The following is a 25,903-nucleotide window of genomic DNA, read 5'->3' as shown; positions in this document are numbered from 1 at the left end:
CCCTTCCTTTTACTTCTAACAATCTTGATCTTTAATTCATTTGTTGCTGCAGGATTTGGTGTCTTCTCAATTTTTCTTTTTTCTTTCCCCCATCCCAAAAGATTCTTCTTTCGTAAATCTAATATAACTTCATTGCTCTTGTTGTTCTCTTGGTTTATCATTTGTATTTTCGCTTTAATTTTCAATCCTTCAACCAGAAATTTAAACCTCCTTATCATCATTATCATCTACTATTCTTCTAGAGCTGTGATGGTGAACCTAGGGCAAGCCCTCTCTGCGTGCACACCAGTCTTTGTCCCAGTCAAGCTCTACCACCTACGTGCGTGCACCTCCCCCCAGCCAGCTGGTCTTCAGGTCTCTGCTGCACATGCATGGGGGTGGTGGGGCTTTTTCAGGGGATACCCCCTGCACCCCGTTTTGGGCCTAGAGGGCTTCTTGCACCAACCTGGAAGCCAAAAATGGGTGAAGGGGCGGGGCACATGTGTGGTGGCGGGGTTCACACGTGCATGTTGGGGGAAGGGGCACATGCACGGGGAGTGGGGTGCATGGGGGGTGTCATGTGCGCATTGCATTATCACTGTTCTAGAGAATACCTACAGTATACATGTCAAATTCCATGTCTCTCAACAAAATTAGCGCCATCCTGTTTTCCCATTTTTACCCAGGCATGGGAATCAAAACTGCATATACATAATTCAGAAAAGAAATGTCATATAATTCTTTCTTATTATTTCTGAAAGCAGCTGAAAAAATATTACATGGTTCCATAATTTTCCCCTCTATATATTAAAAGGCAGACACTTGGAATTCCATAATCCTTTTCCTACAGAACAAAAAAAAATTGAAGATTGAAATATTACCTTATGATTTCTCCATCTGAATTCTTGAAGAGCATCATCTCACAATATTGATCAGGTCAAGTCCATCTCAAGTATAACTCCACTTTAAATAAAATACTTAGCTTAGACAAAATATTATTCTTCAACAACAACACAATTCAGTGATATCTTTGCCTTCTTGAAGAACAATGTGTGATATTGTCCTCTATTTTACATGGCACAATACACTGTAGAATTTGCTCTTGATTCCTGTGAATCTCTACTTAAATGGTGCCTTTTATTTGTGAATGTTGTCTCTTCCTCAAGCTATCTGATTTTTATTTATTTATTTTGGTCTATTCAAATTTTGCCACTCTCTCCACTAAACAAAGGAAGAACTGTTTGCCTTCACATAGCATATCCTTTGTTCCAAAGAAAAATATAATAATTTGATAGTTCCGACTGTTATGATTCCATTGCCCATAGGACATCATATTCCAGGAGCAAATCAGTTCTGCTTTGAAGAGTTAAAAATGCTACCATATCACCCACATAGAGGAAGAATAAGGATCAGCTTTTCCACCATTTGTGAAGAAAACTTTCAATTTTCTGTCCAGTAATATTTAAGCTGGATGTGGAACTACTGATTGGAAAGGAGTCCAGAAAGGATGTATACTGTCATCCTGCCTATTTAACTTATATACAGAACACATCATGAGAAAGGTGGGGATTGATGAATCAAAAGTTGGAATTAAAATTGCTGGGAGAAATATCAACAACTTCAGATATGCAGATGATACCACCCTAATGGCAGAAAGTGAAGAGGAACTAAAGAGCCTCTTGATGCGGGTGAAGGAGGAGAGTACAAATGTTGGCTTGAAACTCAACATTAAGAAAACTAAGAACATGGCATCCGGCCCTCTCAATTCCTGGCAAATAGATGGGGCGGTAGTGACAGATTTTATTTTCCTGGGCTCGAAGATCACCCCAGATGGAGACTGCAGCCAAGAAATTAAAAGATGCTCACTCCTGGGGAGGAAAGCTGTGGCAAATCTAGACAGCATACTAAAAAGCAGAGACATCACCCTGCCAACAAAAGTGTCTATAGTCAAGGCTATGATTTACACAGTTACAATGTATGGCTGTGAAAGTTGGACCATAAGGAAGGCTGAGCACCAAAGAATTGAGGACTTTGAACTACGGTGCTGGAGAAAACTCCTGCGAGTCCCTTGGACTGCAAGGCGATCAAAACTATCAGTCCTAGAAGAGATCAACCCTGACTGCTCTTTAGAAGGCCAGATCCTGAAGATGAAACTCAAATACTTTGACCACCTAATGAGAAGGAAGGACTCACTGAAGAAGAGCCTAATGCTGGGAAAGATTGAGGGCAAAAGAAGAAGGGGACAACAGAGAATGAGGTGGCTGGATGGAGTCACTGAAGCAATAGGCATGAGTTAAATGGACTCCAGAGGATGGTAGAGGACAGGAAGACCAGGAGGAACATTGTCCATGGGGTCATGATGGGTTGGACATGACTTTGCAACTAGCAACAAAACATTCAAACTGCAAGGCAAAACTCGTATTATGCGTTTGCTATTCCCCTTTCCAACAGTATTAGAACACAGTGCTACACTTTTCTTACAAAATAGGGGGAGGGGGAATACTTGCAGTAAAGTTTGGTTATGAAAGAACATCAGGCTAGAAATATTCTCATACTGACTCTGAACTTTTAGGTTAAACTAAAAGATTATGTTTTTGACATAATCATTTAACCTTTGTGACCTTTACAAAGAGCAAGCATAAACTGAAATACACACACACATTGTTCTCATTCAGTCCTACCTGTATTTCACTTATCCTTCCTCCAATGTTGATACAGCATGCACTTTGAGACAGAGATTCCTATGTTTGCTTTTCCAAAAAATCTCTTTTATCTGCATTAGTAATAATTCATATCTTGAGTGGCTTCATATTTTAAAACCCAAGGGGAATTTATTTCTGATTAGGGCTATATCAGCTTGCATTGTAAGCTTGGCCTTGCTTCTTCCCAGAGTCAATGATAAAGGTCTGTGGAATAGATTCAATCTCATTTTTAGTGTGTTTTAACACGTTATAGTACATGAAATTTGAAAAGTATGCCCTTACATGTTGCGCATATCTAGATCTCTGCATCCAACTGCCTCCAACAGCAGAAGACTGGATCAATGCTACAATGCCAGCAGGTAATTTAGCATTAAAGAAGAATGACACTTAAATTCCCACTCCTTATTTTATTTAATCTTTGCTCTCAACAGATAACATTTATATTTATCACCAAGCAGCTCAACAAATATCACACAGAGAGGGGGGAGGAGAGAGAGAAAGAAAGAAAGAGACTTACTGTATGTAATCTATTGAATTCCTTTTTGTCATAATGCCAACCATCAGCAAATGTTACTGTCTGGAAGGGAAAACAAAAATCCATCAAATAAGAGGCCCTATCATTATGTGGAGAAAAGGAATACATTCAGACACACCCTTATGGGATACTCACTTAAGAGTCCTGCAGTTGTTTTAATTAATCACGTTGCTTCTGTGTATTTTATTAACTAGTTTGAAAGACTATTTATTGTATTTCTATATATTTACTTAACTGAACAGGAAGATTGGTGGGCTGGTAATATAGGTCTTAAGGTGTTTAGATAAAGTGCGCCCTCTGGGAACAAATCTTCATATCTAGATGTCATTACAAAAAAGGTCAGCTCCACAAAATTCACACACACACAAATCACAAGTATCCTAGGCAAAGGGTGGGGTAAATGCATCAATAATATGAAAGGCAGGGCTACAAAATTTCACAATAAGCCTGTAAACTTGAAAAGGCAACATGAGGATTACATTGTATTAAGAGAGTATTAGCATGGAAAACATAGAATTTGTTGCAAATTGGTTTGGTGAAAAATGATTTTTTCCTCTCGCTTGACTCTTTCTCTCTCATTTGAATTTGCAATTGTAAAAGGGAATATGATGTTGCACACAGCCCGTAATCCAGTGTAAAATAAGCATCCACTGATACAAAGGAATTTATACTGAATTTTGTAACATTGGAGGCATTTCCCTCACTCAAATTTGGGCTGTTCTTAAAAGAGTGTCACACCCTCCCCAATAGAGCAGTGAGGCTTTTCAATGCCTCCAAGCCTGACAGTGACATAAAAGAGAACAGGGACCCAAGTGGTGTGAAAGGTCCATGGGAGGACAGTGTCTATATACAACAGTGGAAATGTGTGAGTAAATGTGTTTCACTCTAGACAAATATGTCATGCAGAGAAGTTTCTGGGAGTTGGCCTTTGAGTAACACACTCAGGGCTGCATTCCAAGTAAAATGGGCAGAGTCATAACAAAATTCAAATGTATTTAAACACTATTTAATATTAATCAAATAGTTAATGTTAAGCATGTGCAGATTGCCAGCAGAGGCAGGTTGTTCTGCCTTGGCAAAACAGCTGAAGTAGACCAAGGCACTTCAATCAGCCAATCTGTTTTGCAAAGCGATTTCAAACTGACTGGGTTAACTTTGAGTGCAGCTGCTGCCAGTGCCCATGGTTTCAGCCAGTTTAGACTGAAACTCAGCCCCCACCCCTCCATTAATGAGCTTACCCTCACTGAAGGTTGATCGGAGTTATTTGGAATGCACTTCTGTCTTTTTCTCCACTTGCAGTAAAAAGAGTTAAGATCGTCTTAGAACCTTTTGGGAGGTTCTAAGAAGGTTGGTAACTACACTTCTTATAATGGCGTTTTGTAAGTACGAGTTCTACTACCTGTCCTATTACTAGTGCAAATACTGAGAATACAGTAACTGAGAATATCTGAACCAAGCAATTCCTATCAGACCTATAAATTAATAGCAGCAGTGTTTTTTTTATTTAACATACAGTTATAACTAAGTTCAGTACAGGATAAAGATAAAACTATGAAAAGCTTTCCAGAGTTGTTGCAGAAACTTGTCTTGAGAGTCCAGAAAACGAAAGAGAATATTTGTAGCTCAGGGTTGAAATGAAGGATTCCTGGTGCTCTCTAAGCATAGTTTTCTTGCAGATGTTTTGTTACCCAATCATTGACTAGTACTAACAATGTTACCTAATTTGGATAATGAAACATCTGCGAGAAAATAACCAAGTTCAGGGAATACCAAGGAACACCCCTCAGTCTGGAAACTATAGTAGGGATCCAAGTTCATCAACTTGCTTCTTGTTAGATAGGAGATTTGTGACTAGTCACATTGTCCCAAAGGTGCTTTTTTCAAGACGCAACTAAACTTTCTGGTTTTTCTTTGAAGACATTATGTTTCTCATCCAAGAAGCTCTTCAGCTCTAAAGAAGCCTTTTGGATGAGAAGCAAAATATCTTCAAAGCAAAATAAGAAAGTCCAGTTGCTTCTTGAAAAAAACACCTTTGGGACAACCATGACCAGGATGACTGAGACTGTCCATAGTTGACTAGTCATGTTTACTGTGGCAGCAATTTTGTGCCCATAAACTGCTCCCAAAACTCAAAATGTGCCCTCCAACCTCAAAGGGTACAGATTCCTGTACAGATGTTTTTCCAAATAAACAGAGCAGGCTAAAACTGCAGCTTAAGCAGATACATCTTAAGGACACTGCATTCAGTTTTGGTTGCCACGATGTAGAAAAGTTGTGGAGACTCTAGAAAGAGTGCAGAGAAGAGCAACAAAGATGATTAGGGGACTGGAGACTAAAACATATGAAGAACGGTTGCAGGAACTGATTATGTCTAGTTTAATGAAAAGAAGGATTAGGGGAGACATGATAGCAGTATTCCAATATCTCAGGAGTTGCCACAAAGAAGAGGGAGTCAAACTATTCTCCAAGGCACCTGAGGGTAGAACAAGAAGCAATGGATGAAAAAGAGCGTTGGTACTTACCTGATACGCCTCTTCTCATAGTGGGGGGAGGAGTATCCAGGATGGGTTGACCTTATCCTCCAGCTGATTGGACTGAGTCAGATAAGCTCTTGGGACACGCCACTTGCCCACCAGGCTCTGCCCAGTTATCGGTGAAGAACTCTATCCGACTCGTTATGTATCCACTCCAGACTTTAGTATGGTTTCAAACCTTTTATTGAAGAATAACTTAACATACCAGTGCAACATTCAACAAACACGTTACATAACCATGTCGGGGGGGTCTGGATACTCCTCCCCCCACTATGAGAAGAGGCATATCAGGTAAGTACCAATGCCCTTTCTCCATAGTGAGGGGGGAGGAGTATCCAGGATGGGATGTACCAAAGCTCGCGCATCCCTAGGGAGGGTCACATACTGAGGGCACTGGCCAACTAAGCCTGGTGGGGTGTGTCCCCTGCCCTATGCACTGTCTGTAAGACCCTGCGCCCAAACGAAGCCTCTACTGAGGCAAAGGTGTCTAACTTGTAGTTCCTCATGAAAGGTGAGGGGGAAGACCATGTGGCTGCCATACATATCTCTGTCCATGACACCTGAGTAGGCCAGGCCGCAGTGGTGGCCGCACTTCATGTAGAGTGTGCTGTGATGGGGATCGGTGGCTGAATGCCCTGAGACTGGTAGGCCGTAGCTATGCAAGTTCTCAACCACCTGCCTATGATGGTGGCGGTCACCTTCCTGCCCAGAGACCCCGGTTGGAAAGAGACAAACAGGGCCTCAGACCTTCTATTCTGCCGAGTTCTTCTGAGGTAGATCCTCAGAGCCCTTCTTACATCTAATGTGTGCCATTTCCTTTCCAGAGGATGAGAAGGGTCCGGGCAGAAATTGGGCAAAACCAGCTCCTGTGCCCTGTGAAAGCATGAACATACCTTGGGTATGAAGGAGGGGTCCAACCGCAACACCACTCTGTCCTGATGAAAGATGCAGAGGTCTTCCCTGACGGACAGGGCCTGCAGTTCTGACATCCGTCTGGCGGACATGATGGCCACCAGGAACGCCACCTTAAGGGTTAAAAATTTTAGTGACACCATTCGCAATGGCTCAAATGGCTCCCCCGTTAGAGCTTCCAACACTTTGTGTAAGTCCCAAGAGGGGTACCTATGTACTGTAGGTGGCTTGAGGTTGGACGCTCCTTTCAGGAACTGCCTGACCAACGGTTGCTGAGTGAGTGTCTGGGTTCTGCCGCAGCACTGAGGAGATGGCCGAGACTTGTCTCCTAATAGTGTTGGGGACCAGCCCCCTGTCCACGCCTGCCTGGAGAAATTCCAGCACTATGGGGACAGTGGCTTTCACCGGGTCCTGCCTGCGGGAGTTACACCATGTGGCAAAAGCCTGCCACGTTGCACCATATATGCACTCCGTGGATGGTCTTCGGGCGGCCTGGATAGTCTCTATCACTCTGGGGAAGAAGTTTTCCTCTCTCAGGATGGTCCGCTCAACCGCCACGCGATCAACTGGAGCCATTGGGGTTCCGGGTGTTCCAGGGATCCCTGACTGAGGGATATTCTCTCCTGGGAGATTCTCCATGCTCTGCCCACTGAGAACGATTGGAGGTCTGCAAACCATGGCCTCCTGGGCCAGTAAGGGGCAATCAGTACCACCTCCGCCCCCTCCCGAATAATTTTCTGAATTACTCTGGGAATCAGGGGCAAGGGCAGGTATGCATATAGGAGCCCCCTGGGCCACGGGCAGTGGAGGGCGTCCGCCCCCTCTGCCCCGTGTGTTCGGTACCTGGAGTAGAACCTCGGTAGTTCGGTGTTGAGGTGCGTGGCGAATAAGTTAACCTCCAGGTGACTGAACCGGTTCATCACCTCCCGGAAGATGGCTGGATGAAGTCTCCACTCTGAGTGGTCTACTTCCGCCCTGCTGAGCCAGTCGGCTCTGGTGTTGTCCACCCCCGCTATATGCTCTGCCGTTAGGGATAGCACGTTTCTCTCGGCCCATCACCCCAGCCTCTTGGCCTCTTGCATAAGGGCCCCTGATTTGGTCCCCCCCGTCTGTTCAAATGAGCCTTTGTGGCAATGTTGTCCATGAGGACTAGAATGTGCCTGCCCTTGACAGAGCGGTGGAAGGGCATTAGCGCCAGGTGGACCGTCCTGAGCCCCAGCCAATTGATGCTGTGCATCAGTTCCGCTTGGCTCCACCGTCCCTGTGCTATCTGATCCTGCAGGTGGGCACCCCACCCGAACAGACTGGCGTCCGTGGTCACCGTCACCCGGTCTGCCATTCTGAATACTTCACCCTTTGAAATCGCGGTTGGATAGCCATTTGTCTGAAATGGTATAGGGTTTCCTGCCTAGGCAGGGGGTTGGACTAGAAGACCTCCAAGGTCCCTTCCAACTCTGCTATTGTATTATTGTATTATACACCTTAAGGACAAAAGGAATTTCATTTTCTAAGCTTCAGGAATTGTTCTGAAAGCTGTGGTTTTGGCATAATAACTGGGAGCAAAAATAATTAATTACTTAAGGAAATCCTGACAGAAATAAATCAAGCAAACACTTTACCAGCCAAGCCAGTTTTGCCATAAATATTATGTGTTGCCTTGCATTTAGAAGTTAAAGAACACATTTGTTGATATTGTGGTCATTTTTCCCCTACTGAAGCTAGTAAACATTGGCTCCAGAAACACATCAGAACAAAGGCAGAGGCCTCAATTTTATTGGGCATGCTTTTAAGTGATTTAAGTTTTTAAATGTTTTAAACTTTGCTCGTTTGGTATTTGCTTTTTGAGTACCATTTTTTTAAAAAGCTGGATTACATTTTAGTTTGTTTCTCCTCATCCATTACCACCTTCAGATGGTGATCTTTAATACCTTCTATAGGAGACAGGTGAACAGAAATAAAATCAGTGCAACTCTCTTAGAACAGCCATTGTGTGTTCTGAATTTATGTTGAGGATTTGCTAGATCAGGGGTGTCCAAACGTGGGAACTTTAAGACTTGTGGACTTCAACTCCCAGAATTCCCCAGCCAGCATGGCTGGCTGGGGAATTCTGGGAGTTGAAGTCCACAAGTCTTAAAGTTCCCACGTTTGGACACCTCTGTGCTAGATCATCTCTCTGTTTTGAACACGTTAAATTCCAGTGGTTAGTATATTTATTATTAGATCTTAAAACCCACCTTTATTACTGTACAAGTAATTCAAGGTGGTGAACATACCAAATACTCCTTTTTCTTCCTATTTTCCCGACAATCACCACCCTGTGATGTGAGTTGGGCTGAGAAAGAATGACTGGCCCAAAGTCACTCATTTAGTTTCTAGATCAGCACTTTAATCATTAGTCAAACTATAATTCAATAGAATGTGCAAATCTGGGATTTAATGTAAGTTGGTTTGAAAATGGATCAATAACGCATACTTTTTTAAAAAGGTTCTGCTTATCTCTAAAGACATCGGTCGTTTGAGATTTGTTTATTGATGGGAACATTCACAGCCATATGATCCTTGACTCTTCCTCACACCCTTGCAATGGGACAAAGGTATGCTTACTATGAGGCAATATAATTGGCCTCTGAATCTGCATAATCTTGTTTCATTGCCTTGCACTTTTCCTTGAGAGATTCATCAGTGGGCACATTTGGAATTTTAAGACCATATGACAGATGGAGTCACCAAAAGACTGTCACGGGAGTTTCTTTTCCTATTCCCAAAATGGCCGCCTAGATATGCCATAGCGCTTCCAGGTATTTTCTGCCATGCTGGACTTTGATGAGCTCCAGATATATCCGCTACATTGCTTTGGAACACATTAGCTTTCTACATAACTATTTCTTAAAGACAGCAGTCACAATATTCCCAAAATTCTTCAAAAAGAAAATTCAAAAAGAATTTTCCCCAGAATGCAATATCCTCCAGAAACTATACTATACTGTAATTACATGATTCTAATTAGTTAGAATTCTTTGCAGCCTTAGAAGCAGCATTTGAAATCACTAGACTTGCCACAGAAACCCAAGAAAACATAACACAGACAATCATACCACAGACCAGAAAAACAAAGAATCAGAGCCAACTCAGATGACAGCACAGCCCACAAAAATGTATAGAAAGATCAAACCATCATCACACAGCAGATAAAGAATGTATCACAATTATCATGGACAAATCACTATATATGCAAAAATCCAAAGAATTACTGGAAGACAAAGAAATCTACATCCCAGTAACACAACCTAATACATAAAGTAGATAACCTGATCAAGCCTGTTAACAATCTAATCAAGAAAGGTCAATCAGAAAAGAAGAAGAGAGGAGATGAAAAGCAGTGGTCCCATCCTCCCATGCTTCTATGGATGCCCCAAAATACAAGCGTCCAACGTATCTCTTTTTCCAGTTATATCATTACCAGGGACCCCAACATACAGCATAGCTAAAGAAATTGCAAAAAAGCTTGGACATCTCACAGAGGAGAGCACATATTCTAACAACTTCCCATTATGATGGCCCAGAAAATCAAAGACTCAATAATAGAAGGTGATATTATTATTTTATTTGACATCACAACACAGTTTAAATCCGTAACTAGTGAAAGAATCCATAGCAGCAGTACTACATAATACATCTTACCTTACCAAATACACTAAGACCAAAACACCCAGAATCATGGATCTCTTCAACTTCTGCCTCTCTATCTACTTGATGGTCAAATATACCAATAAATCAAAGGAACATCCATGGGATCAGCACTCACAGGACTTGTTAGATTCGGGCAACGAGAGAACAGACTCCGGACACGTAGTGACTTAACAGCTCTTTATTAGTAATAGTAGTGATCCAGCTTGCTCTGTGGTCTGAGGGTCCCCCTTTTATAGGGATCGGGTACGCCTCTCAACCAATCAGATTGATACCTGTTTCCCGCCGTACCGGCGGACCAGAGAGGGAACTTACCGCGATATATGTTAATATCTAACACCCCTCCCCTCTTAGCTGGAGCATTTCGGTTAGTTACATAGTCTTTCAAATAAGTGGGTGTTTGTCTCACCCGGGTGGAACGCCGTAGTTCGGGTTGAACGGGAGTGGTTGCAGGATTGGTTTCACCTGTTCCTTCAGTTTCGCGTTCGGGGGTCGGCAGGCTTTCATCGCTTTGGCGCAGTTCCGGTTCCCGTTCGACCGCTGGCTCTATCCTGGGCTCACTGGTGTCGTGTTCCGTCCTGGGCTCAATGGTGTCGTGTTCCTCCGTGTTAGGGCTCTCGGATGGCTGACTTTGTGCTGGCATATAGTATTCGTTCTCAGCTCGTAGATTTGAGTGTGCTAGGCGACCCCGTAGTTGATCTATGTGCCTTTTCCAATTCCATCCATCTTCAAGTTCCAGCAAATATGAACGTGGACCCGTGATGCCTATTACCTTGGCCAGCATCCACAATGTTCCCCCTGCATAGTTGTGGGCGTATACTGAATCCCCTATGCTAAAATTCTGAATTTTGCTTGTAGAGTCTGGGGGCGATGTGGCAGAGTAATTTGGGTGAAGACGGTCCAGATGAGACCGTAGACGGCGGCCCATGAGTAGTTCAGCGGGGCTCCTACCCGTCGTTGCGCTGGGGGTAATATGCTGAATTAAGAGGTAATGATCAATGCGTGTTTGCCAATCACCTGGACCCATCCTAGCGAGGGCCTCTTTTGCGGATCGCACCATTCTCTCCGCCTGTCCGTTCGATGCCGGATGGAATGGCGCGACGAGGGCATGCCGAATTCCCTGACCAGCTAAGTACATTTTGAATTGCATGGCTGTGAACTGGGGCCCGTTATCGGAGACCAGGAGGTCGGGCAGGCCATGAGTGGCGAAAAGTCGCCGTAGTACCTTAATGACTGCCTCTGCCGTGGTTGAAGTCATTAGGACTACTTCTAGCCATTTGGAGTATGCATCCACAACTATAAGAAAGGTCTGACCTTGGACTGGCCCTGCGAAATCGATGTGTATTCGCGACCAGGGTGCTTTCGGCTTCTCCCATTCTGTGGCGGGTGCTTCAGGGGGTGCTGGTCTACATTCTTGGCACGGATCACAAGTGGCCACCCATTCCTCTATCTCTTTGTCCATGTTTGGCCACCAAACGTAACTTCTTGCTAACGCCTTCATCCTAACGATCCCCGGATGCCCAACATGTAACGCCTCTAACACATTTCTGCGTAACGCGTAAGGAATAACAACTCGATCCCCCCACAATAAACAACTTTGTAACACTGAAAGTTCATCCCGTTTTGCCCAAAACAGTTTGAATTCCGGGCCCACGTTTCCCTTCGGCCACCCCCTCCAAACCCAGGTTTGAACTTGCTTTATTACATTGTCCCTAGAAGAGAATCTGGCAACGTCGCAGGAAGAAACCGGTCCTGAGTCCAAACAGTCAATTAACAGAACAGGTACCTCGGGAGTGGGGTCTGGCAAAAGATCCGGAAGTGGGCAACGGCTGAGCGCGTCTGCATGTCCTAGGGTGGAGCCCGGTCGATGTATTAGCTTGTATGAGTACGCAGCCAGGAAAACAGTCCACCTGGTCATGCGTGGAGAAAGGGAAACTGGTGTGGGGCGGTTTCCCGCCAAAAGTCCCAACAGCGGTTTATGATCTGTAATTAGTTCGAAATTGCGGCCGTAGAGGTATTCGTGGAAACGTTTAACTCCAGCCACAGCAGCTAACGCTTCCCTGTCCATCTGGCTGTAATTCCTCTCGGCCGATGAAAGAGTCCTGGAGTAGAAGGCGATGTGTGCTTCGTTCCCGTTTGGCATCCTGTGGCTGAGGACTGCGCCGACGCCGAATGGGGATGCATCGCAGGTCAAGACTAGGGGTAGCGTCTGGCTGTATTGCACTAGCAGCGAGTCGGTGGTGAGCAGGCGCTTGACTGCGGCAAAAGCTGCTGCTTCGGATCGTCCCCATTTCCATGTTGCGCTCTTTTGGAGTAGTCGATGTAATGGCTCAGCAACGGTCGCCTTCTGTCTCAGAAAAACGCTGTAGAAGTTAAGTAGTCCGAGGAAGGCCTGCAACTCGGTCTGATTTCGTGGAGTGGGGGCGTCCTGGATCGCCTTAATTTTTTTTGAAGTGGGGTGTATTCCCTGACCATCGATTCTATATCCCAGGAATTCTCCACTAGGCACGTTAATTTGGCATTTCTCTTTTTTGAGGCGGAGACCCTTCTCTCTGATTCTGGCCAAAACAGTTCTGACTCTTTTTACTAGTTGCTCCTCGTTTGCAGAGGACACCAAGATGTCGTCGAAATAGGGGACGACTCCCGGTATCCCTTGCAAAAGCCGTTCCATGACGCTCTGGAACAGACCTGGGGCAATACTCACACCGAATTGTAGCCGGTTGCATTTGAATGCTCCTCTGTGCGTCACTATAGTTTGGGCCTCCGCTGTGGCGCTATCCACCGGCAATTGCTGGTAAGCTTGTGCCATGTCTAGTTTAGCAAATATCTTTCCTGGCCCCAACGAGTGCAATAAGTGTTGGACTACTGGCACAGGATATGCGCTTGTTGTAGCGCGACATTAATTGTGCATTTATAGTCCGCGCAGATGTGGACTGACCCGTCTGGTTTAACTGGGGTCACAATGGGAGTTTCCCAACGCGCGTGATCCACCAGCTCAAGGATTCCTTGCTCTACTAATTTATCAATCTCTTTATCAATTTTTGGGCGGAGTGCAAAAGGCACTCGTCTCGGTTTAAGTCGGATTGGCGCCACTTTTGGGTCTAAATTGAATGAGATAGGTTTACCCACATACTTACCAAGACCGGGGCTGAACACATCCTCGAACTCCTTAAAAATCTGTTCAGCGCTGCTGTTCTCCACGGCGTTGATCCCGGTGACTTCTAACCCCAGGGCTTCAAACCAATCTAGTCCTAGAAGGTTCTGTAACGGCGCGCTGGCGACGGTCATGGGCAGCTGGGCTACGATGTCCTTGAAACGAATTTGGAACGTGCCTTGGCCCACGATGGGGACTCGGTTCCCCTGGTAGTCTCGCAGCAGGATGTCTGGTGCACGTAGTTGGCTCTTTTTGAGGCTAGGGATAGCCTTTTTCATGGAGGCCCATGAAATGATCGTCAGGGACGATCCTGTGTCAACTTCCAGCTCGCAAGGAGAGCCCTCCAAGAGGACTGTGACTTTCAGCTTTTTAGGCCGCTTGGTGCGGACCTGACTTATTGTGGTGAGATAGGTTCGCAATTCCTCTCTCTGGGTCAACTCTATCTCTGCATCGGTATCCTGGCAATACTCTCATTGAGCGTCTTGGTAGAACGCTCTCTCAGCTCTTTGTGTGTAATCTCTCTGGGAATACGCCCTTTCAGCTCTTTGGGAATTGTCTCTCTGGGTAAACTCTCGTGTGTTTCTCTCTGGGCGCCCTTTCTGATTTCGCCAAGTCCCTGGGTTGGACTTCTGCTGGCGGTACATTGGCGGTTGCCTTGTGGAGGCAGGGACTTCGCTCCGGCACACTCGTGCGAGGTGCCCAAGTTTGTCGCAGTGTGAACAAACAACGTTCCTGAACCGACAGGTAGACCGGGGGTGGTTTCCTCCGCAGCTTGCGCAGGGTGGCAAACGGAACCCGGATCTCCCCCCAGGCCTCATGTGACTGCTTCGCATCAGGTGACTTTCCTCGAGCTCGGGATCCTCGAAGTCTGGATTTGTGTCCTCGTAGTGGACTCTGGTTTGTCTGGATGCTGGCTGGCTTGTGTTGAACCCGCGTTGTATGGTTTCCGATGATCTTTCCGCTGATTCTGAAGCTCTTGCCTCATCGAGTGCAATCTGCAGGCTTAAATTGGGTTTGGCCAACAACCGTTTCTGTAGGGAAATGTCTCTCAACCCGCATATGAGTCGATCCAGGATTTGCAGGTCCCTGAATCCACAATGTGTGGCTGCTTTTCGTAGAGCTGCAACATACTGGTTGATAGATTCTCCCGCCTTCTGGTTCCTCGTGTTGAATCCTTGGCGACAAACGTGGCGGGAAGGTTTTGGCGCATAATGAGTTTGCAGCGTTTGTTGCAGCGCCGTCCATGTTACCGCCTGAATGGGGGTTGGTTCTGAGAGATCCCTTGCCGTCTCGAAAACTTCTCGGCCGCAGTAGCTCAGGAATATATTTTTCTTTCGAGAGTCCGGTATTCCTGTGTACTCGTTTGCTTCGAGAAAACACTCGAACCTGAGCATGTAGGATTCCCAATGATCAGCGATTGGGTCGAACGGAGCTGGAGGAGTATGCATCGCCATTTTGTCTGCGTTTGAATTTGCCGCGCTGAGATGGCTGCCGGAATTTCCGCCGAATCCCTAGGCTGGATCGAATCCTTGGATTCTGGAGGTAGCCTCTTCGTCCTATCCCACCTTCGTCTCTCGATCCCACCTTCGTCGCCAATGTTAGATTCGGGCAACGAGAGAACAGACTCCGGACACGTAGTGACTTAACAGCTCTTTATTAGTAATAGTAGTGATCCAGCTTGCTCTGTGGTCTGAGGGTCCCCCTTTTATAGGGATCGGGTACGCCTCTCGACCAATCAGATTGATACCTGTTTCCCGCCGTACCGGCGGACCAGAGAGGGAACTTACCGCGATATATGTTAATATCTAACAGGACTCATAGCAGAGACTCTAATGCAGCATCTAGAAATATAGCACTGCCATACATAAGTGTTTGTTTTTTTCTCCAGTGGGACCGGTCTATCAGGGCAACCTGGTTTATCCAATTATGAGCTGAAGCATACTGCTTCCGTTGTTGGTCAAATACACCATAGTACTGCCATACATGCAAACAAAAATATGGATACAGTATGTGGATGACACCTTCATCATAATAAAAAAGGAACAACAAGAGAAGACACATGAAACAATCAGCAACATCTTTAAAAGAATAAAATCCATTAGGGAATTAGGCAACAGCAACACACTATCTTTCCTGGATATTCTCAGTAGCATAAGAAATGGTAGCACATTAAAAATACAGTTCTATCAAAAAGCCACCCACGCTATCCAAGCACTCCACTGTCAAAGTAACAACTAAGAAGAGTTATGTAAGAACATTATTCAGATGAGCACAAACGCACTACAGCAATCCAGAACACCAGAAAAGGGAACAGACCAACATCTTCCACAAAATGAATATCCAGACAACTTTATCAAAAGGTATCTAACCACTCAACCCACTACAGCACAACCAATTCAAGCTATGAAGAAGGATAATATTGACATACATCAAAAACATCTCAGAAATAAGCAGCTATTACAACCATGTAGCATCACCACAGCACACAATCCAACTAAAGCCCTCCAAAACTTAAGTAAACCAAAGGGGCGGGGGGGGGAGCATGGGTCATCTATAACACACTGTTAATAGCCACTACCTATGTAGGACAGGCAGGCAGAAGACTAACAGCACATATCCATGAATATCAACTAGCAGTCAGAAGACACGATGAAAATTCCTTAATTTCACAATATGGGGACAGACTAAATCATAGTTTCAACTGGGAAACTCAGTATACTAGACGAAGCCAAATCCATAAACACGAGGGAGTTTCTGGAAACTTGGCACTCAGAAAAATCAGCCATCAATAGACACATAGAGATAAACCACATTTACAAATATTTCAAAACAATAAGAAAGCTAAAAAGGAAACAAAAATCCCACAACACATCCTCTACAGCCAGATAAGCAGGAATGAATGCCAAAGAACCAGAAAATAATATCCTAATAGCAATAGCACTTAGACTTATATACCACTTCTCAGTGCTTTACAGCCCACTCTAAGCAGTTTACAGAATCAGCATATTTCCCACAACAATCTGGGTCTTCATTTTACCCACCTTGGAAGAATGGAAGGCTGAGTCAACCTTGAGCCTGATGAGATTCGAACTGCCAAATTGCAGGCAACTGGCAGTCAGCAGGAGGAGTATTGCTCTCTAACCACTGTGCCACCACAGTGGTTAGAGAGGCTCAAGAACTACGAAGAAGACCATGCCCCCACCAACACTGGCAGGGCAAGTGACTGTATACTGTATACAGGGATAAAATCCCACATTCACTAGCACTAATGATGTTACCTAGTCAGGTAATGAAATGTCTTCAAGCAAGCAACCAAGCACTGAGAACAGTTCAACCCTGAACGACATACATATTCTCTTCTATTAGACAGCATGAGTTGGAGAGAGCACCAAGTGGACCATTCTTGGTTCAGACAGAGTCAAAGGGATGGGAGTAAGGGAGGAATGTATGGTGCCAGCAGAAAGGGTGCTTCTATATTCCATTTACACATATATGCTCTTTTCTAGGAGGCTGGCATTTTCCGACACTGCAGAGAGCTGCAGACCAACACTATCTTCCAGAGCATATTTCTATGTCAACAGAACTATTCTTCATGTCAAGCCCACACAGTGCCATATATTAAAAGGCGTAAAAGCTCCGGGGAGTGCTTCAAAATGACTCGCTAGTTAATAACTCGCTAGGAGTCACTTTGCTCCCCTGGCCTCTTTGCCATCCTGAGCGGTCAATTTACCTGGCCCGTACCAAGAGGGTTCCACGCGTCACGGGAGGGGGGTGAAGAAAAACCAAAAGCACAGAAATGGTCCGCGCTTTTTTTATCTATTTATATTTCCCAAATCAAGAGTGGGGAGGGCGGCGCTTCTCGTCTTAGTTTTGACGCACGTGGCGGGACGGAAGGCGGGAGACGCCTGTTGCTCGGGTAGGCAAAGCGGAGACAGGATGATCTGCGGCTGCGCCTGGGGAGCCGCCTCTGGTTTCAGAAAAAAAAACGCGGCGTTCGAATTCAGGTGTATCGCTCACTACAAATCCCAGCCGGCTCTGCGGCGGGAGGTTTTTGCCCCGCACTTTACCTCGTGCGTTCTCGGCCAGCTGGACAGGAGGGCGCCAGAGAGAGATTCCTCCACAGCCGAGGAAGCGGCGGCAGGTGGCTGGAGCCTCCCGGGGAGCGGTCACCGTTTCTCTCTCTCTCTCTCTCTCTCTCTCTCAGCGGCTCCCACGCCCGTCGTCCTCCCTGGCCGTAGCTGGCATGGGTGAATTCTTGAACCAAGCCGCCGTGGTGGGCTTCCTTCGGGAACACGGCGGCAAGGTGCCCAATTCGCTGCTGCTCGGCCACTTCAAGCCGCTGTTGGACGTGCCCAAGGCGACGCCGGAGGTCCGAGCGGCTCTCCGCCAGCGCTTCGTCTACTTGGTCAACAGCGTGGCGGTCGTGCAGGTCTCGGAGGGGATCAAGTTGGTCGTGCTCAAAAAAAGGCACCAGTTGGTCCCGGATTCCTCCGATGCGGAACTGACATCGATCGCCTTCGGGGATCTGTCTGACGAGGAAACAGAAGGCGCCGATTCTGGAGCGCCCGCTTGCCCTGCCGGCTTCGTGGCGCCTCTGAGCTCGCCTGGAGAGGAGGACTCCGAAGCGCATCGGACTATCCCTGTGATCCAGTTGAAGAACCTCTTTCAAAGGGGAGGCTCGGAAACCCACAAAGTTCCCAGTGTCAAAGAGCATTTGGCCCCCAAAGGTGCCTCCCCAAAGCCCTGTATGCTGCCGGTCCGCTCGGTGCCCCCTTCTAGCAACGCTAAGAGATCTGAGGAGTTGAGCCCTGAGCAAAACAGGATCCCAGTCCAAGATGGTCTCCAAGTGGATCTCTCTGCCACCCTCCAGTCTACCTCCCCTCATACTAGGAGGCCACAGGTAAATGAAATGGGGCCCAAATCCCCTTCCCTTAGAAGGGGTTCAAAACCACTAAAGGTGGGTGAGGAAGCTGACAGCACGGCCAGTGTGTCCTTGGAATCTGCTGAGCACCAGTGGGTGGTGAACGCCACAGCAGGCCAGTGGTCCCAGAAACTTCACTGCTTGCTGCTCACTGACTTGAATCTGGCGAGCAAAAGAGATTTCATGAGCGGCTTCACGGTTCTCCACTGGGCAGCTAAAAGTGGAAATTGCCAAACACTGAGCAAAGTCATAGAAATGGCTGAGAAAGGAGGTATTTACATTGATGTAAATGCTAAGTCCTTTGGGGGTTATACTCCGCTCCATATTGCTGCTATCCATGGGCAGGAAGAAGTTATTGCCCAGCTGGTCAAAGTTTACAGTGCCAAAGTCAATTTAAGAGACTATAGTGGGAAGAAACCGTTCCAGTACCTAAAAGAAGGTTCTTTTGCTGTCAGACACCTCTTAAATGACCCTGGTCTTCACACCAACACTGGGCAGAACCCTTCCACCAAGAAGAACATAAAAGTGGCTGCTTCTATCTTGACTTCCACCAGCACCGTCCTGGGGCTTTTATCTGATGATATTGCCTTCTATGAATTGACAAAAGGCTTGAAGAAACCTGCTCCTATCAATAAATTTCTTAACATAGCCACAGCCCCTAGGAGGAAGTTGAAGTCCCGAAGGGCTTTTTCTTCTTCTTCTTCTTCCTTGTCTCAGGCCCTGGAGGAGGAACAGAATGAAACTGCATCAAAACAGAGACCACTTTCAGAATTATTCTTTGGTCACTTACCTCACTGACATCAAGTAATATCAACATTTAATTAGACTTGGGTAGATCTCGCATTTGCAGGAAAACATTTTGCTTTGTAGTTTTGAATGCATTTCAATTTAAGCCTAATCTAAGGAAGAAAAAGAATTATAGGATGATGATTTAACTTGATAGTTGCTGCTTTCCAGCATTTGATAAGACACAGTTTTTTCAGCCAAATCTTCATTTATTAAATGTGAATTGATGAAGTTTCATCTGAATTTTATCTATTAGGTGGGAGTTGTTTTTCCAATGAAAGGTAAGATATAGGTACAAATTTCTATGAAAATCAGCTTAGTGAGGCAACAGTCCTGCAATACTTGAGAAAAAACCCTATTGAAAGCAGTGAACAGACTTCTGAATAAGCACTGATAGAATTAAGAATTGACATTATGTATAAGATCATTTTATTTTGAAACAAAAATATATTTTATCCATGCATGCTGTTCTCAAAAGTCTTTTAAATGTCCTATTGTGGGAACAAAAATATTTTTATCATTTTTTGGCATCCTATCCTATTCCATTAAAGTAGATGTAACAAATTCATTTGTAGTAGCTGCCCTCTCCTAATGATGTGCCATTTATTAAGTTTGGATATATTTTTTTGTACAATAATTGAACAAGGTCCCATTTTATATCTATCTATTTTTCAGCCGATCTGATTTATGCAGTTTTACTGTAGTAAAACTATATTTTTGTTTACAATCTCAAACTTCAGACTGATACTTTTCCACTAACTTTTTAAAAATACATTGGAAAAAGGAACACACATGGCTTTTAGTAGCCAGCTGAAGGTTCATTTATTTTATAAAAAATTAAAAGCCTCTATTGAATATGTTTATGCATTTACTATGTGTAGAATGTGTAATGAAATTATAAATTTGGCTCATGCCAACTTTAAAACAAAAGAGAAGCTTAATATTTCTACCTCACTGCAATAGTTACATAACTAGTTAAGACTTTTTATTTAGAAAAAGCATGCTATCCTAATTGCACAATTATACCTTCAGCTGATAATATATTGACAATTATAGTATTCTGTCTAAAACATTTGAATATATAGTAAGAAAAATTCTATTTAGGAAATTTATTTTTACACAAGAAGGAATCAAAATGTAACAACTTAAGGAGTTATTTTTATATTATTAATTGTATAAACATCCAAAGTAAATATGTTTACGGTTTCAGCCTTAAAATTCATTCAGTATAGGATCTTAAATTTATTGTGAAATTCTCAACATCAAGTCCTTCATAAACTGTTATGAAAGCCTTGTATAAATGAGATGGCTACGATCCCACTTTACAAATTGATGCATAGTCGTTTTGTGTATATTGATTTAATACAGTTAATTACTCTGTGGAATTATATAAGGACTCTGAAACTGATATGAGTTTACAGGGAAGAACATCCCAAGTAAATGTATACAGAAATTTTGTGCCTTTCTAATGCTGTTTGTACAATGTGCAAGTGCTGTTATCACGATGGAATTTATTTTTATGTTATGTTTCTAAGCCAAAGCCAATTTAAATCTGAAAAATTTGCATGAACTGAAAACATGAAGTGACAAACATGACAGTACAGTCTAGAGATAAGAAAACCATTCACTGTAGTAACTGTAGTTAATAATTCAGCTACAAACAAATATAATTATTCCTGTTGGTACTATCATCTTATGTAAGCAAAGACTTCTTTAACTGAATATCTGATTTGACTTTCAAAATGCATTCACAGATGTATGACACATATTTCATGGAAGACATTTAAATACTTTAGAAAATGAATATACAAACTAAAGCATAATTCCATAGGACCATGCTTAAAAGCCAAATGATTATTTAACTCCACACTTCTAATGCTGAATGGCAAAATATAAACTAATATATATTTGTAAACATGTAAATCTGACAGATTTAGCAAATGCACCTTGAGTGGAATACAAGCATGCCTGAAAAATCCATGTAGTTTAGTTGGGAATATAACAAGGTCAACAACAGCTTTAAAGAAACATCTCTTTCTCTGATGTAGTTTTCTTTAAAGCTGTTTTGAGCGCCACAGATGGTCCTTTTAAAAATCCATTGTTCTGCTATAACAAAATGGACAAACAGGCCAGCATATGTGTTTACAATAGTTTGGTTGTTTAATCCACATTAGTAGTTTCAATTTTCAACTGTGGCATTTCACTGCACTATGAAACTCTTTTCAAGGTCAGTGGTTTTCAGAATGTTTTTGTTATCGTCCTTGCATTAATAAAGGCAGTGCTTCTTATTTTTGTATATGTGTATTCATGTGTGCATGGGATAATATATCAAACTCTACAAAATATGGCAGTAAATGTGCTCTAATAGGGAGGAGATATCAAATATTTACTGTTCACATTCTTTGAAAATAAGAGACCACAGTCTACAGAATTTGGATAATGTACACTTAACATGTGGCATATTATCATAGATTTTAGGATCAGCCAATTTCATGAAGGAAATGAAATGGAGTTCCCAGTTTAGTAGAATTAGGGATAAGCGAGTAGCATCTTTCTCTCGGTCATTTAACTGTGCAACATTTTCCCCTAATTATATTTCTTTCAGCAGTACTCATTTCTGATACTAAATCTTGAGAACATTTAAAAAGCTACAGGTGATTGTTTTTAAAAAGCCTCTCTCATACTTCTAGAATGGGAGGAGCGCAAGACAGTGATAATAGAGGAAGAACAATCTATTCTGTTCTCACTGGGAAAAAATGAGAGGAAGAACCAAACTTGTTTAAATAAATCTTTCCAACGTATACAGATCAGGGATGGGTTCCAGCAGTCACTACTGCTGGTTGGCTCGTGGGCATACAGCACCGCCCAGAAAACCGCTTTGGGGGTGTGGCAGGCCTGGGTCGCTGCCAGTTCCATCAACCCAGGTCGCCAAACCACTACCAGTTCAGCCGAGCTCATCGGAAGCGGTAGGAACCCACCACTGATACACTGATAATGCATCCAAAAATATTGGTACCCTCCACTTTGATGTTTGTTAAGTCTGCTTTGTAGATTATGGACTAAAGAATGGTGGATGCCATTTACAGTATCAATTTTGATATATTTCATGTATGTGTGTGTGTGGATATATATGTGTGTGTGTGTGTGTGTGTGTGTGTGTGTGTATGTATGTATGTTGTATTTGTACTGATAAATAAATAAAGGGAGACTAGTATAGATCTATTTCGAGCTAATTAGCTCTCATCAGCTAGCTATACCCTTACTGGGATTTGAACCTGGGCTGTATTATATATTAGGCAGGAGTCTTAGCCACTAAGCTACAGGCTCTCCTCCTTATCAGTTGAGCCAGGGAAATAGGTATGTATTTGTGTTACAACTCCTGGTATGCCTAAATATGGGAGGAAGCTCACTACTCCCTCTTTCTGTCCTTCGGCTCATCACAGAATACCATGCAGGCAGAAAACCATATTTTTATTTTTAATGTTGCCTTTTTTATATTTGTGTTGCATTTGTACTGATAAATAAATAAAGGGAGACTAGTATAGATCTATTTCGAGCTAATTAGCTCTCATCAGCTAGCCATACCCTTACTGGGATTTGAACCTGGGCTGTATTATATATTAGGGAGGAGTCTTAGCCACTAAGCCACAGGCTCTCCTCCTTATCAGTTGAGCCAGGGAAATAGGTATGTATTTGTGTTACAACCCCTGGTATGCCTAAATATGGGGTTGTAACTCCAAAAAAATACTTCAATTAATATTGATAATTAGTATTGCTAATAACACTGGGCTCTTTTTCACAATGTGATTTATAAGTGTGAATTCCTGTCAGAAAACAGGGAAGAGCTCTATTTCAAAAACATGGCACCCATGAGGTACAATTTTCACTACCTTCAAACATGTGCCATCTAAAACTGATAATGCATTTTCCTTTCTTAGGAGGGAATATATTATTATGCACCTTTAAAACTCTTGAAACAAAACAATTGGAACTTTCCCATAAAGCGTTATTTTTCATTTCCCAATACGGTAATATGATTTGCTTCTGCAGAGCAAATACTTCTCCTATAATGAGAATTGGATTAGTTAGCCACTATTCAAAAGATATAGTGGATAGTTAACATCTAATATTACCACTCAGAGAGTAACAGGCAGCCTACCTCTGAATTAGACATAGTTAGACAATCTAATGACTCAAACCCGAGCAAAAAGGGTGGAGATGTTTATGTCTCACATGTCAATCTTGCACTTAGAAACACTTACAAGAAAGAAATCTTTATACAGTTGGTCGCTTGCCACCCCTTGCAAAGGGCGATAGAGAAGAAATTGATTAGAACCAAAGGACCTTCAAGATAAAGCTTGTATGCAGATGATTCTTTCTTGCTGCTTCTTCTTTACAATGGTGAATCTGAAGGATTCAAACAGAAATTCTTGTTCCTTGTTCCCAGGGAACAATAACTAATAGATTACAATGCAAGAGGGGGTGGAGGAAGAAAGATGTGAGAGACAATGGGAAGAAATGTCTAGAGAAGTGAGGAAATATTTCTTCCTTAAGAGATTAAGAATGTGATGTAAAATTCTCAAGTCCTACTAAACTGGTTGATTGATTGAATGATTATATGCCATCAAGTCCTTTTTTACTCATAGTTTCTTTCTCTGAGACAATCTATATCTAACCTGTACCTTCAGGCCTCCCAGCGGTAAACTCATTGCCACTGTAACCAAGTCCATTTATTTGGCTACTGGTTATCCTCTTCTTCTCTTTCCATCCACCTTTTCCAGCATCAGAGCCTTCTCAAGAGCGATGGATCTTTGCATAACAGTGTCCAAAGTAGGATAATTTGGACCTGTCTCTATGTGCCACGAATGAGAACTCGGGGGTGACTTATTAGTTGTTGGGGGGGGGGGGTTGGCTTCCATCAAGTAGCATAGTTATTTGCCAGCCAAATAGCATAGACAGTCAGTTTTTATCTCATTATGAAACATTATTTGGCCAGGAACTACAGAACAATTTTCTTTTTGGAAAATTCTAGATACCAATGCAGCAATCCACTGCATGATTACTCAGCAGTACAATTCTTAAATAATTCTTCAATATTTTATTTCTAGTTGCTGTGACTAATGCTCTTTAGATTCAGTACTACTTGTTTTTAAGGACGCATAGAAGTTTGTGTGTCTGTGTGTACTTAAAAGTGAGTTCTATTGGGATCAATGACATAGCATATGCTGCCTGAAAATCTTATAAATTTTTGTGGGGAAATGATGGCAGTTAGCCATTTCTTTCAGCATTTCCTGGCATTGTTGTAAAGATGCTTTATCTGAAATCAAGCCACAATCTGAACCTTTTTGAACACAGAAATTAAGCTATCTAAGACCATTGACCTAGATTCAGCTTGGATCCTCCAAATGATGAGGCAGAAACATCACTGTTATATGCTTTTTTTCTGTGGAAAAAAAAACACACCGTTTCATGGAGAACTTTATGTTTCCCTATGGCTTTGTGTATTTAAGTTGCCTGCCCTACATTCCCTTGGTGTCCTTTGTTGCTTTATTTGAATGTGAATCAAAGTAGGCAATTTGCTAGCAGTGGATATTTTGAACTGGTAGTACAACAACAAAGTATGTCACTGAACATATTCATGATGCACCCTTTGTATTTGCAATTTGTTTAGATACAAACAATATAATAAAAGCATCAGGCCAGGTACCAACACCAATTTGTTTTTCAGGAGAGAGGGACTCCCTGTCTTTGCTTCAGTTGAGATTGGTGGACTGATATACAGACAGATTTTCTCCAGGGGCAAAACAATGAAATTTGAAGGAAATTGCCTTCTATTCTATTCTACTCTGCTCTACTCTACTCTACTCTACTCTACTCTACTCTACTCTATATACTCTACTCTACTCTACTCTACTATATTCTATTCTATTCTTGATAAATCCCTGGTCTGTCTAAATACAAGGCACTGTTGCTAAAAAGAACCAGGAATCTTTAGAGTTTGGGCTCTTGATTCTTCATCCTCATCCTTTTCTAGCCATTGTCTACTCATTGCAGGATGAAGATCCCTTCCGCATTGATTTCCAATCAATATAGTCTTGGCTTTCCCTTGCCATTTGGGCCTGCAATACTTGCTGATGTTGTTGTTCCACCTTATTTTAGATCTCCTTTGTGGATGTTTTTTATCAAGTGCAATCCATTCTATGACTGCCTTAGTCCACCTGCCATCAGTTCTTGCTATGTGACCAGGCCATTTCCAATCTTTTACTCTCTTGATGGCATTGTATATTTTCATTTGCTCTCTAATCCATGTGCAGGTCTTTCTAGCTTGTCTTGGGATGCCGAGCATATATCTTTCCATCTTGATTCTTATCACAATGAATTTCTATTTCAAAAGCTCATTGGTTTAAAATATGAAATTAAACTGACTGCTTTTTCCAGTCAATGTAATAATTGATAATACTTAAAATGCATATATATATATATATATATATATATATATATATATATATATATATATATATATATATATATATATACATATATGTGTATGTATGTATGTATGTATGTATGTATGTATGTATCAGTGGTGGGTTCCTGCTGGATCGCACCGGATCGCGCGCGCTCCCTTTCAGCGCTCCACTTGGCTTGCGCGCTCCCTTTCAGCGCTCCACCTGGCTTGCGCGCTCCCTTTCA

The 25,903-nt window shown here is 43.1% G+C and overlaps 2 protein-coding genes across 3 annotated transcripts in view; one reads left to right on the top strand and one right to left on the bottom strand.

Moving 5' to 3' along the window:
* SEPTIN8 (septin 8) overlaps positions 1-17,589 on the bottom strand; it is a gene marked incomplete at its 3' end in the record, with an annotated part of 119,021 nt that extends 101,432 nt beyond the window's left edge. The window contains exon 1 of one of the 2 annotated variants that reach the window (XM_081934008.1): positions 17,571-17,589. Of the gene's footprint in view, positions 1-17,233; positions 17,421-17,570 lie in introns of those variants that run through there. The other variant, XM_081934007.1, reaches the window with a different exon arrangement.
* A 142-nt stretch (positions 17,590-17,731) lies between these two features.
* SOWAHA (sosondowah ankyrin repeat domain family member A) lies at positions 17,732-21,498 on the top strand. Its single transcript, XM_081933998.1, has one exon. The coding sequence runs from the start codon at positions 17,747-17,749 to the stop codon at positions 19,220-19,222; it is 1,476 nt and encodes a 491-aa protein (XP_081790124.1). The 5' UTR covers positions 17,732-17,746; the 3' UTR covers positions 19,223-21,498.
* The last annotated feature ends 4,405 nt before the right edge of the window (positions 21,499-25,903 follow it).

Source organism: Natrix helvetica, assembly GCF_964273705.1.
Source record: "Natrix helvetica genome assembly, chromosome: 1".
NCBI lineage: Eukaryota > Metazoa > Chordata > Lepidosauria > Squamata > Natricidae > Natrix > Natrix helvetica.
The sequence above is the reverse complement of the archived record's forward strand: the minus strand, read 5'-3'. Positions and strand labels throughout refer to the sequence as shown.

What these genes read in the sequence shown, in the direction of transcription:
- SOWAHA (XM_081933998.1), top strand. Translation starts at nt 17,747, where the DNA reads ATGGGTGAATTCTTGAACCAAGCCGCCGTGGTGGGCTTCCTTCGGGAA.